Source organism: Salvia miltiorrhiza, chromosome 2, assembly GCF_028751815.1.
Source record: "Salvia miltiorrhiza cultivar Shanhuang (shh) chromosome 2, IMPLAD_Smil_shh, whole genome shotgun sequence".
NCBI classification, from domain to species: Eukaryota; Viridiplantae; Streptophyta; class Magnoliopsida; order Lamiales; family Lamiaceae; genus Salvia; species Salvia miltiorrhiza.
The window spans coordinates 73890153-73903145 of NC_080388.1; the positions used below are offsets into that span (position 1 = coordinate 73890153).

Genomic DNA, 12993 nt, shown 5'->3' on the forward strand with positions numbered 1-12993 from the left:
GCCCAGCCCGACTAGAGTTGTCAACTGGGCCGGGCCGGCCCAGCCCGAACCGGCCCAAGCCCGGTATGGGCCGGCCCAGGACCAGCCCACTTGATCGAATGGGTTAGTTGGGCCGGGCCAGCCCTTTGAAATGGGCTCCATTTGGGCTATTTATCAAACCCAAGCCCGGCCCAGGACCAGGATCGGTAGAAGCCCAGCCCAAGCCCGGCCCAGGACCAGGACCAGGCCCAGCCCAGGACCGGTCCAAGCCCAATAATTTAGGTTAAATATTATTTATATATTTATTCCTCTTATTCAATATTCAATTCCCTGCACAATTTAGCAATACTAAAATATTAAACCTATTTAATTTCCTATTCAAATACGTCTCCAATTCAATCTTCTATTCAAACTTATTAAAATATTAAATTTATTTAAATTTAGTGGTTGTCCATATATGAACGTGCACATTATTTATATGATCCAGATTATAATTAGTTTTGTATTTTGACAAGGACCATTTGTCAAATATATAAATAAGCTCAAAATAATTTAAAGATAATGATTACAAATTTAAAACAATATAAAATTGAAAACTCATTCGTACCCAACTGAAGCTCATTCGAAGTACAACCCAGTATAAGCCCATCATACTCGACCCAACATAAGCCCATGTGAGGCCCGACCCATTTGAGGCCCAAGCCCACTAGACATGTGGTCCTGAATCGGGCTGGGTTCGATATTTTATAAAAAGCCCGGCCCAGGACCGGCCCATTTCAAATGTGGGCTTGGGCTGGGCTGGGCCTAACTCCTTACGGGCTCAACCGGGCCTGGGCCGGGCCGGGCTGGCCCAGCCCAGTTGACAACTCTAAGCCCGACCCGAATTTGGGCTAGCTTTTGGGTATAATTGCTTCAAAAAATTATGCAAGTTGGGCTGGCCTCAAATCATATTGGGTATAATTGCTCCAAAAAAGAGAAAAAGAAAAAAATCATATCTATATAATATAGTCCCTCCGTCAACGATCAATGTTTCTTTTTTGTCATTTTAGTATGTCCACAAAAAATATTCCCTTTCTATTTTTAAACACTACACCACAATATAATTTATTATAGTAGGACCCAAACTTCACTTTTATACCACACATTTTTAAACACCACCTCACTATAACACCTTTAATATGAGACTCAAACTCCACTCACAATATAATTTATTAATGTGGGATCCAAACTCCATTTTTTCACCATATTTTTAAATACTACTCTATAATAACATTTTTAATATGAGACCCAAACTCCACTCACAACACACTCATCTAAATTTTCTTAAAACCTGCACCTTAACTTAGATGATTAATCTATTTATACTATTAACTATCATTTGAACCCCATTGAACGAAAATGTTTATTTATTTTTATATTTATATAAAATTGATACCAACTCAATTATTATATAGATAAATATAATAAAAAATAAATTTAAGTGAATATATTTGAGCTTATTGAAAAAATAAAAAAATTAAAGAAGAATTCAAAATAGTAAAATTAAAGAAGAATTCAAAATTGATTATATAGACATATATTTCTATACGTTTCAACAAATATATATCTATAATATATTAAAAAGACAACTTCCGATTTGAAATCAATTACGAATCAATTTGAAAATTGAATGACAATTTTGTCAGCAATAGACGGTAGCAGATGTTTTACATTATCAAATTCGTTCAAGGGAAGAAGGAGATTCGAATAATTTTAAATAAAGTACATATTAAACGCATTTGTGAACTCAATAAAATGATTAATAATCTTAAACCTAGAGCTACTCATAAACGTTCACCGCTGAAATAATAATCTGAGAAATTCTATTAATAATTCAAACTAAGAGATTAAATAAATAAAATTAAAACTCGTCTTATGAGATCGGATTAATTATCTTAATAAACCGGTTCGACTCAAGGTATTCTAACCCGCTTATCTTATTTTAAATAAACAATCTGGAGCTGAGTTTTCAATTATGGTACCAATAATTTCTTATCAAGATAATCCAATGTTTGGTTGGCATCTATTTTATGGTGGTAATTAAGATTATTAAACATTGAATGTGTACTTGAATGTGTATATACAGAATCGATCACCTACCCACCATGGGCAAGCATAACATGCCCACTACTGATGTGGCAATTTTAATTAGGAAAGATAATTAACAAATCTTATTTTAATTAAAATTATCTTACTCTAATTACAATTGCCACATCAATGATTAACATATTATGATTGCCCACGGTGGGTAGGTGATCGTTACCGTGCGTACATATATGTCACATCAACAAATGATCATCACTCCAAATTAAATCATTTCCAAGAATCCCCATTCCCCAACAACATGAGGCGGCATATTACATCGATTCGAATCTGAGACCTTTGACTTTAGGCATCGACTACTCTGTGCCTAGACCTCGTACCTTAAATTCGAACCTCACAACTCAAAATAGTAGGAGGTTTCACTCGATATTATAGTCATAGTCTTGTTAGGAGCCAAGTTATCGACCAACATGGAAGAGTTGAGGTACACCGTGAACTCCCTCAAGGGGACTCCTTCAACCACAACCCTAATCGGCATCTCCACCTTCACCACCAACGGCACGGGCCGATGGCTCTTCCGGTTCTCCTCGAGGGCCGCCTGGAGGCCCGGCCCGACCCGGTTGGACCCGGCCATGTCGACCCGGATCTTGGTCACGTTCCGGTGGCCCTGGCGGAAGTGCGGCGGCCGGCCCGTGCAGAGCACGTCGGTGTCGTTGAAGACGACGTCGACGCGGCCCTTGTCCCCGTAGAGGAAGCCGATGTTGGCGTTGGGGTTGGAGGCCCGGACGGTGGCGAGGACGGCGGCGTCGAGGGTGAGGTCGGGGCGGAGGTCGAGGGCCCGGACGTCGAGGCGCTCGACCTCGTAGGTGGGGACCTGCGGGACGTAGAGGGCGTAGTAGTAGGAGGCGACGAGGGCGAGGGCGAGGAGGAGGAGGAAGAGGAGGCAGCAGCAGCAGCCGATGCACTTCAAACAGCTACCACACATTGTGAGAGACACGGATTGATGGAGGCTTCAACCGAAGATGGAACTAGGGTTTCGTTGCAGGATATCTAGAGAGGGGGAGAGAGAGAGAGAGGGCTTTCAAAACTGTGGGATTGTGCGCTTGTTTAGGGTGAATGTGGATGCATGTGTATGGTTATGGATTCAATATTTGCGAACCTCAAATGTAGGGAGGGAGGGAGATTAAAAGAGTTCATTAAATCCTAATTAAAACATATATGGGTGCAATTACTTTTGTTATACACTCCACCCGTCCCATGAAGCATGACACACTTCTTTTCGGCACGAGAATTAAGAAATTAGTATTTTGTGTGTTAAGTGTGGTAGGTGAAAAAGTGAATAAAGGATAAATTTTTTACCATTTTTGGAAACGTGTCATGCTTCGTGGGACACGAAAAAAGAAACTGTGTCATGCTTCGTGGGACGGAGGGAGTACCATTTTATCATATGTTTACTAGAGATGTAAACCAAACATTACTACACGATTTACATTTTCAATTTTATTCATTAGATTATGGCGAGTTTCTAACAATTAACTACAAAAGTTTACATACATAACTGTTTTTTTAAAAAAATCGTTATGTATGAGTGCACTTTTAGGAAAAGATAACGGTTTGACAAAAATCTTTTATCTATGTAGTGTTGTCCATAAGCATAGATAACGGTATGAAGTAATTCGTTATGTATGAGCGTTATCTATTAGTTGCATACACAACGGTATTATCGAACCGTTAAGCTGACCGTTATCTATGAGCGTCTTTTTATCTCTCTCCCCTTTTTTGAATAAATTTATTTTATTCTTTTTTTCTTTTTCTTTTAACTTACATTATTTTCTCTATTTTTTCTTTTTCAAAATATTAATTTTTATTATTGTGAAATCTTCTTTATTTTTTTTATATTAAACTCAGATATTTAGCTACAATTATAGCATTTTCAATTATATTAATAACTTTTTACATAATAATTGAATTGATATCAACTATATATATATATGTAATGAAATATAAATTTATTTTGAAAAGTATTCATAAATTTATATAGTATTCTTAATTAAATTTATATAAATTTATATAAAATTGAATTGGTATCAACTTTATATTTCATTATTATATAATAAAATATAAATTTATTTTTGTACTCATGTGTTGCACCAGGTGCAAATGCTAGTACCCATTAAAATACGATGGTACTTAATTGTAATTGTAATGACGTACAGTTCAGGACATTTTTCGTTAAACAGTCAATTGAATTCGGGCATCAAATTAAAATTTTCCCTTTTATTCTGAGCAATTTCTTATGTAACTTATGTAATCTTTATAATTTCATGTATGTTATTTTAAATTTCATAAACACTTAATTTATTACTAAATTAAAAAAAATAGAACAAAAAAAATGTCTTAGATCCCTGATGTCGCATAGGTGAGGCTGATATTTCCCCCCACAATAGGGCACAGAACTATTCTCTAGCAGTTGTTAGAGAAACCCTACTTCGCCGCAAAATATTCACATATCTTTGCTTCACATTAAAAATTATATAAAATAAATTTCGAAAAGAACTAACAATTAAGTTAATCTCTTTTTTTTCTTCAATACCTTTCATTCATTCGCACATATAAATGCTACTTGCATTTATATAGCAATTTTTTTTTACATATATAATACACACACACACGTATAAACATGTATAGCAGTTGAAAAAGTAGAGAACTTTGAAAGTAGGGTTTGTTCTTGTTTTCCAAGAAAGTCTATCATACAATGAGTGGCTACAGATTTTATCAGAAAGCCTCGGAGGCTTATTACAGCCGTCGAAATCTGTATAATTTGCTTGTAATTACTACAGTCAGGTTTGTTTGTTTTCTGTTTGTTTTTTTAATGTTTTTTTGTAGCTTTTATACACTTCGATTTGTAAACGAGGATGTTTACTTTTATGTTGTTAAAATGGCTTCTATTGATCTATATATATATATATATATATATATATATATATATATATACACACACACACGTCATGGGCCACCACGGGTCGTCTACGGTGGTATGGGCCGCCGTTGGTGGAAACATGGTGATTTGTCATGATGGTGGTTTTGTTATGATCCGTCCGACATCGGTTAAGTATGGATACGGTGGTATGGGCGGAAACGTGGTGGTTTGTCATGATTCGTCCCGCATCGGCTAAGTATGGGCTGATCGATAACACCTTAGGCATCATAGTTTGGCTTTTTAGGATAAATTCTACCTAAGATGTTGTAACAGTTCATTATTAAGCATAATGCAGTTTTGCATGAATGTTGGGAGTTGGATTTCTACCTAAGTTTGGCTTTCAATTGGTCAATTTTCTGCGAATTAAATTAATATATTGTGGCATAGACATCCAACTATATCGTTTAAGTCATGTTGACGTTGCAGGCATCCACCTCATCATTAATTTGAGTCAGTTGACTGTTGTGTGAAATATCAAAACAATTGAAAAATTATAAGTTTTGATAAAAACCCTATAAAAATACAAAAACATTCCAATATATGCTGCTATGTAATGTATTGATATTGTTAAAGTAAGGGGGGAAATGTGTTGTTCAAAATCTATTTTACATAATCTGGAGCTTTTGTCGCCTGTTGTGCAGTGGTGGAGGGCTGGTGGCATTCTCAAACAACAGCCCGTGGAGAACTGCGTACGCCGACGCCGGCGTGCCCGACATCAAGAAGAAGAAAGTGGTGGTGCTGGGAACTGGTTGGGCTGGCACTAGCTTCCTCAAAAGCTTGAAAGATCCTTCTCTTGATGTTGAGGTTGTCTCTCCCAGAAACTACTTCGCCTTCACTCCTTTGCTGCCGAGTGTCACCAATGGCACCGTGGAAGCCCGCAGCATCGTCGAGCCCATCCGTAACATCGTCAGAAAGGTGAGTTGCCCCACACACATGTGAAGGAACTCCATCAATATATTATGCAGCAAAAGTTTGATGACTCATCTGCTATATGTATGTTGTGATGACTCATCTGCTATATGTATGTTGTTTCCTGGTTGCAGAAAAAGTTTGATGTTCAGTTCAGGGAAGCTGAATGCTACAAAATCGATACGAAAAACAAGAAGGTGCACTGTAAATCAATACAGCAAAACAATATAGGTGGGAGTGAAGAGTTCACAGTAGATTATGACTACCTAGTGATAGCCATGGGAGCTCGTTCCAACACGTTTAACACCCCTGGTGTCGTTGAGCACACACACTTTCTAAAGGTAACATGTATATCAAGCTCATCTAGAGGTCCTATTCTCTAATGGAATGTGTTATATTCTCTCAACGCTATGCAGGAGATAGAAGATGCACAGAAGATTAGGAAAACTGTTATAGACTGTTTTGAGAAGGCAAGCTTACCGAGCATAAGTGAAGAGGAAAGGAAGAGGATTCTGCATTTCGTAGTGGTGGGAGGAGGCCCGACAGGGGTGGAGTTTGCTGCTGAGCTTCACGACTTTGTTATTGAGGATTTAGCAAAGCTTTACCCAAATCTCAAGAACTACGTCACAATCACTCTTCTTGAGGCTGGAGACCACATTCTGAACATGTAAAGAGACCTTTCAAAAGTATATATTTAAATCTATCTGCTCTGTGTTCTTACCACGATTCTTTCTTGCATGCTTGAAGGTTTGACAAAAGGATTACACAATTTGCTGAAGATAAATTCAAGAGGGATGGTATTGACTTAAAAGTTGGATCTATGGTTACAAAGGTGACGGAGAAAGAGATATGTACTAAAGAGAGAGCTACAGGGCAAAATGTGTCTATACCATATGGGATGGTTGTCTGGTCGACTGGTATTGGAACTCGCCCTGTTGTGATGGATTTCATGAAGCAGATTGGGCAGGTTTGTGCTCTCTGTAATCAACTTTACCAGTAGGAAATCGAAATTCTTGCAGCTTTTACTTAGTCCCAACTACTTGTCTCGACTCCCTTGAAAACAGACAAACAGGAGAGTGTTAGCAACTGATGAATGGCTGAGGGTGGAAGGATGTGATGACATCTATGCTCTAGGTGATTGTGCCACCATCAACCAACGCAAAGTCATGGTACGCCGTTTTCCCAATGATTCAGGTAATCTACAAATGTTTACTCAAGCATATGTAATGTAAGTGGGTTGATGAATTACCAGGAAGACATCGCAGCCATCTTCAGCAAGGCGGACAAGAACAACACGGGAAAACTCAAGGCTGACGACTTCAAGGAAGTGATTAACGACATCAGTGAAAGGTATCCCCAAGTGGTAATCCATTTGAAGAAGCAACAGGTTAGGAACTTCCTTCAACTTCTCAAGAATGCTCAAGGGGATGATGAATTGGATATTGAAAAATTCAAGCAAGCGCTCTCTACAGTGGATGCACAGATGAAAAATCTTCCTGCAACAGCACAGGTTAGAAGGCATACATAGAATTTGTCATATAAATGGTGCTCATCTCCTGTAATGAACTTGACAAAAAATAGGCTTCCTTATTATAGGTAGCTGCTCAACAAGGTTCTTATCTTGCTGATTGTTTCAACCGGATGGACGAGTGCGAGAAGAATCCTGAAGGCCCGTTAAGGTTCCGGGGATCAGGAAGGCATCGCTTCAAGGCATTCAGGTAGAACTGGGAACATAGAATCTTGAATCTACTGAATTAACAAGTGTCACCAGTGAATGCATCATTCAGAAAACAGACTGTTTAAATAGGATCTTGATACACTGTGGATCACTTATCTTGTGGTGGCTGTATAATTGCAAGGTACAAACATCTAGGACAGTTCGCCCCGTTGGGTGGAGAACAGACTGCAGCTCAGCTTCCGGGAGACTGGGTTTCGATAGGTCACAGCACCCAGTGGCTCTGGTACTCAGTCTATGCCAGGTAACAATCTGCACAAGCACATACGATAGAGTGCAAAACATTCTATTCCATGTTATGACTACTCACCATCATATGTTGCTCCTTATCCGTGTATGCAGCAAGCTAGTCAGCTGGCGCACAAGGGCGCTGGTGATCTCAGACTGGGGAAGGCGTTTCATCTTCGGAAGAGACTCGAGTAAAATTTGAAATGAGGTGACCTCTATGCATTCAGATTGAGGATGGAACCATCATGTCATTAGCTTCAACATTCTGCCACAGAAACTTTTTAGCTTATGCATTTCTACAGATATTTAGTAGTGATTTCTAATAAGCACCATTGTGCGTTCATCCATAGAGACTTTACTTATAGTACAGCTTTCTTCCTGTTAATTACATGAAGTGAGAGTTCCTTGAACTCCCTAAGTGGTATGAGGGACAAGATCTAATTTCTTATGTTACCGTATACATCTTTTTGGGTAAAAAAATCACAAGTTGTCACGTTCTCTTCACTTCTGCAGCGTGAATGACTTTGAAGTGAGTATGATGAGAACTTTTGCAGCACCAGTAGGCACTAGTTAAAAGATATATAAGCAAAACATGCTTTATAAAAGCAAGGAATGAAAAAATTGTATTAAGAAGCAAAAACTGAATCAAATAATCACAGATTAGCTCCGCCAAAAGTGAAGCTATATAATAAATGAACTCAAACAAGGGTACACAAGCTGCATTGGTGTATAATTTCTGTATTCTAAGTCTACGACAAGAAATATGAGATGTATCCAAAATGATAAACAACATGAGCAGACTGCAAAATTTAGAATTGGCATTGTTGGATCTAATATTCAAAGCAATGTGTGATCCAGAGAAATTCCCATCAATATATTGTTTTCTGGCAAAGCATGCAGGGAGGGAACTTGAAAACGTTTCTAGCAAAGTGCACGTGATGTAAAATCCATGAATCCACAAATAAATCCAGACCAGAGAAAGCCATTTATGTTTCGCCTGAGCACTTCCCTTCGTTGAACTTGCCTCAGCTGCAGATTATTCTCAAGAGTCAAACTCCACTAGAGAAAATAAAAGCAGCTTTAATATCCCAACCTGCCCAATTACAGAGAAAAGTAATATCAATGTGATACTCAAGATCTTATCGCTTGACATAAAAATTTGATTTACCCTTATAAAAGGAGCATAAACTAACCTATAGATTCAAATAAATATCATCATTCATTCTGTTACCTGAGGATGTTCTCTGGGGATGCAGAATGATGAGGCAAGATAGCAAATTTATCTCGACTTGATCAAAAAGTGCTCAAGTCAAATAATTTGTTCTATATCAGGATCCTCTCGGAACAACAGAACCTCTGATGAGATCATTCATCTCGTTGGAGAATTTTAATGCCAACTCCATCTTTCCCATCTTCTTCAAACTAAAAATCAGTGCACGGTATATAGGAATTAAAGGACGGATTTGCCGATATTTCATCTCCTCGAATATTTTCAGGGCTTCATCAATGTTCCCTGATCTGCCTAAGCTCTCAATCAAAGCTTTGAAAGTCAGAAGATCTGGTAGAATTCCTCTCTCAGTCATCTCCCTGAAATGCACCATACACAAATCCAACCTTCCCATCTTGCGCAAGCTGTTTAATATGGTATTATACGTGAAAATATCTGGAGCAAGACCAACTGCTCTCATAGAAGCAAACACACGCAGCATGTCATCAACTCGCCCTAAACGACCCAAAATTGCCAAAACTGTATTATATGTAATCAAGTCTGGTCTACATCCCGAACTCTTCATATCTTCAAAAACTAACAGGGCACCATCAGGATTCCCACATTTACCCAAGGCATAAATAATCCTGTTCAAAACTATATCAATCCTTGGTAAATCCATTTCACATACTTCTCTGATAAAATTCAATAACATACCACGACTATTTTGCTTTCCAAAACCTCTAGCAACAACAAGATACGAATCCGATCCTACAGACTCACAAGAAACCAGAAGATCCTTGAAAACATGGGTGAGCATATCAATATCATTCTTTCTCTCTGCAGCTTCTAGAATGTAACTATACACGCGAGGCCCAACAAAAATATGCTTATTGCGTAAAAATCGTGGGATCCTAGCTGCTACCATGAAATCTCCAGCAGCACATAGCTTCCTAATATAACCTACACAAAGTTCTTCCCTAGAAGAAGAAGGAGAGTCCTCCTCAGCAGCAAGTATTTGATTCAGGATTTCATCAGTGGTTTCTTCAGAGGGGATTTGAGTCGATAACGATAACCGACTTCCTACTGAATTACTCAAAACAGATAATGCAGAAACCCTAAAGCTTTTCACCAAAAATCCGGCCATTAATCCAGACCTAATCAGCAAGAAATTCTTCGGCTAAATCGACGTGCAAAAACCAATATCATGATTATTCAGAAATATGGAAGGATTAGAACCTAATAATAGAGGCATTCCCTCCGCCGGCGTTGTACGCAGCTCTGCCAAAGAAGAAGAGTATGGAGATGCGGATACAGCAGCGTTTTGAAGTTTACAGGAGACTGGAGGTGTAAACGGCTCCTTTTGGTATAATCGTGCTCTCATAATTGTCGGTGCCCATTTCCATTTGCCTGGTGGCGCCGACGTGGCGGCGGCGGCTGCTGTGGTGGCGTAGCAGCATCAGAGTGGCAAGAAATAATCTCGGGTTTAAGATTTTTATTTTTCAAAAGGGGTTTAAGATTTTTTTTTTTTTTTTTTTTTTGGTAAGGGTTTAAGTTTTACACATTTATTGAAAAGTTTTTATTCGGATCTTAATTTTTTTTGGATTAATTAGAGTTTATAGCCTTAACTTTTAATAAATTTCAGTTTATAGCCTCATTTATTTTTTATATAACCTGAATTTTGAAAAATTATTTAATTATAGTCACAATCACATGAAAAGCGTGACATTTACTCTTCTTTATCGAAATTACATATGAAACGATGATCGATTGCCACGAAATTAAATCCTAATGCATTCTACACTAAATGAGATTTTCAACAATAGGTAGCCCATCATCATTGGACCACTGGTGAAGATTGAGTTCGCGCCAAAAATTTAGTGCAACGATGCCAACTTTCTCACGCGATTTTGATTTCACCAGTGGTCCGATTATAATGGGCTACCTATCATTGAAAATTTCATTTAGTGTATAAAAGTATTGTGGAGTAATTGTGAACGTTGATTTTAAAAAGTGATAGAAGGGTGTTTCCAAAAAAAAAAGTGATAAAGGGCCCAAAAGACTAAATTTGTATAAATCCAAAAAATATGAATCAAGTATAGAAGCCCAATCAAGATGTCACGAATCAAATAAACAAAACCAACTTTTCATCTTCTTTTTCAAGTATAAGCCCATTTAAGCATGAACTTTAGCTAAATGTGATTATGCAAATCGCGTAAGGCCAATTTTTACTCGACACATGCATTCAATCATCTATCTGGAAGGGCATATCCAGAAAATTTTAATGATAGGAACTATATTTTCTACATTTTAAATTTAAAATTTCGAAAAATAATTTTATTATGATTTAATTTGATGATGGGACTATTATCAATAATCACAAAATACTAACAATAAACGAATAAAAAAAAAAGGTTATTTATTTGGTGGGGGCTTAAGCCCCCTCTTGGCTCCTCTTAGGCCAACCTGTGATATATATCGAAAAAGGATTCGTCTTATATTTATTAAAGGACTCGTTTGATATTTGGTATGAGATAAAATGTGATATGTTTGACTGTGAGTCTGTGATGTATTTTATCATATGTCATATTAATATCATATGAATTAAATATTTGTAATTTAGTGATGTATTAAAATTATATACATAAATTTGTAATTCCTAAAATGTCTTTATAATTAAACTATTTAATAAATTAATATATGTTATAATTAAGATTGATATTATGCATACTGCGTATGAATAATCACACAAATCTATATAATTTCACCAGACTTTTAGATTAATAAATCGTAACGTGTGTTTCGTATCATTTCCTATCAAACAAGATATCAAAGTGTCATAATTATATCATACACCATAATCACTCGTACCAAACTAACCCTCACGTGATTGCCATGGCTTGGGTCTTGCTAAAATGCGTTATGAGAAGAACTTTCTGAACTTTTAAAACTATTTAAGATTACGAAAATAAAGTCGAAATATCTCATATACTGCATATGGAAATGGTGGATCAGATCCTTTAGGCAGAGCCATCGATGCAGAGCCATTGGCCAATGAAGATGGAGTCGCAGTTGATATTGGGATTAATGGCCAGAAAATCATCCATAGAGAGATTGAATTCTTGAGCCACACTTGTACATGTCTCATCACTCTCTGTGCCATGAACTGCGTTGCAAACTATATCTGCATCTTGCTTTCCAAATCCAACTGAAGAGAGAGAGAGAGTTTAGAGATATTATACACATTGTAATTTGGATTATTCTTGAAAAAAATAGTCATATGGTGATATTTTAGCCAGAATTTATAATTATTACATATATTTATATTTGTCAATTTATAGCTCAAGTTTAAAAAAATCGATGTACATAATTCAGTTGGATGTTCAGTCTTAACTGACTAAATTTTTTGATTCGAACTATAAATTGAACAATGAAGATAATTAAGTACATATATTAAATTTATAAATCCAACTAAAGTTTATAACATTTTTTAAGAATAAGTGAGGGTAATTGAGAAAGCAATTCGGGGATATTGTAGAAAATGTGATAGGAATTAGTAATGGAGAAATATGACCATATTATAAAAGGGGGTAAATATATTCAGTTGATAATAATAATAATAATAATAATAATAATAATAATAATAATAATAATAATAATAATAATAATAATAATAATAATAATAATAATAATAATAATAATAATAATAATAATAATAATAATAATAATTGCGTAAAATAATACATTAATTACTCAATTTCTGATTGATAAGAGATAACGAAAGAGAGTTAGTTGTTTCCGTTTTTCAGTTCTACATAATTTTGTATGTCCCTTTTCGAAAAGGATATATAATAGTAAATGAAATTATTTTCA

General features: G+C 36.6%; 3 protein-coding genes and 1 long non-coding RNA gene across 6 annotated transcripts; 1 reads left to right on the forward strand and 3 right to left on the reverse strand.

The window, feature by feature from the left end:
* Positions 1–2295: 2295 nt before the first annotated feature.
* On the reverse strand, positions 2296–3111 carry LOC131009308 (NDR1/HIN1-like protein 6). Its single transcript, XM_057936606.1, has one exon. It carries the CDS (start codon positions 3044–3046, stop codon positions 2456–2458), a length of 591 nt encoding a protein of 196 aa, XP_057792589.1. The 5' UTR covers positions 3047–3111; the 3' UTR covers positions 2296–2455.
* A 1559-nt stretch (positions 3112–4670) lies between these two features.
* LOC131009209 (external alternative NAD(P)H-ubiquinone oxidoreductase B4, mitochondrial-like) lies at positions 4671–8301 on the forward strand. The gene is made up of 10 exons (XM_057936463.1): positions 4671–4905; positions 5683–5956; positions 6085–6291; positions 6367–6617; positions 6698–6917; positions 7015–7119; positions 7203–7460; positions 7547–7668; positions 7810–7929; positions 8028–8301. The coding sequence occupies exons 1-10, from the start codon at positions 4817–4819 to the stop codon at positions 8113–8115; spliced, it is 1734 nt and encodes a 577-aa protein (XP_057792446.1). The 5' UTR covers positions 4671–4816; the 3' UTR covers positions 8116–8301.
* On the reverse strand, positions 5555–7336 carry LOC131009339 (uncharacterized). The gene is made up of 4 exons (XR_009096425.1): positions 7200–7336; positions 6841–7003; positions 6431–6609; positions 5555–6074 (listed from the first exon to the last, which is right to left on the reverse strand). It is a non-coding gene; the product is annotated as an uncharacterized LOC131009339 (long non-coding RNA).
* Positions 8302–8509: 208 nt separating the features above from the next.
* LOC131009261 (pentatricopeptide repeat-containing protein At1g11900) lies at positions 8510–10655 on the reverse strand. 3 transcript variants are annotated; one of them, XM_057936545.1, is made up of 3 exons: positions 10360–10655; positions 9145–10277; positions 8510–9006 (listed from the first exon to the last, which is right to left on the reverse strand). In XM_057936545.1, exon 2 carries the CDS (start codon positions 10265–10267, stop codon positions 9242–9244), a length of 1026 nt encoding a protein of 341 aa, XP_057792528.1. In that variant the 5' UTR covers positions 10268–10277; positions 10360–10655; the 3' UTR covers positions 8510–9006; positions 9145–9241. The 3 variants fall into 3 exon arrangements, with proteins under 3 accessions (XP_057792528.1, XP_057792529.1, XP_057792527.1); XM_057936546.1 differs by having other exon boundaries at positions 8510–8942; positions 9145–10654; XM_057936544.1 differs by having other exon boundaries at positions 9107–10654.
* Between the last annotated feature and the right edge of the window lie 2338 nt (positions 10656–12993).

Bases quoted from the DNA above. Each gene is read 5' to 3' on its own strand.
- LOC131009209 (XM_057936463.1), top strand. From the start codon at position 4,817: ATGAGTGGCTACAGATTTTATCAGAAAGCCTCGGAGGCTTATTACAGC. The intron at 5,957-6,084 runs GTGAGTTGCCCC...TCCTGGTTGCAG, and splicing joins TCCGTAACATCGTCAGAAAG to AAAAAGTTTGATGTTCAGTT. The intron at 6,292-6,366 runs GTAACATGTATA...AACGCTATGCAG, and splicing joins AGCACACACACTTTCTAAAG to GAGATAGAAGATGCACAGAA.
- LOC131009261 (XM_057936545.1), bottom strand. From the start codon at position 10,267: ATGGCCGGATTTTTGGTGAAAAGCTTTAGGGTTTCTGCATTATCTGTT.
- LOC131009308 (XM_057936606.1), bottom strand. From the start codon at position 3,046: ATGTGTGGTAGCTGTTTGAAGTGCATCGGCTGCTGCTGCTGCCTCCTC.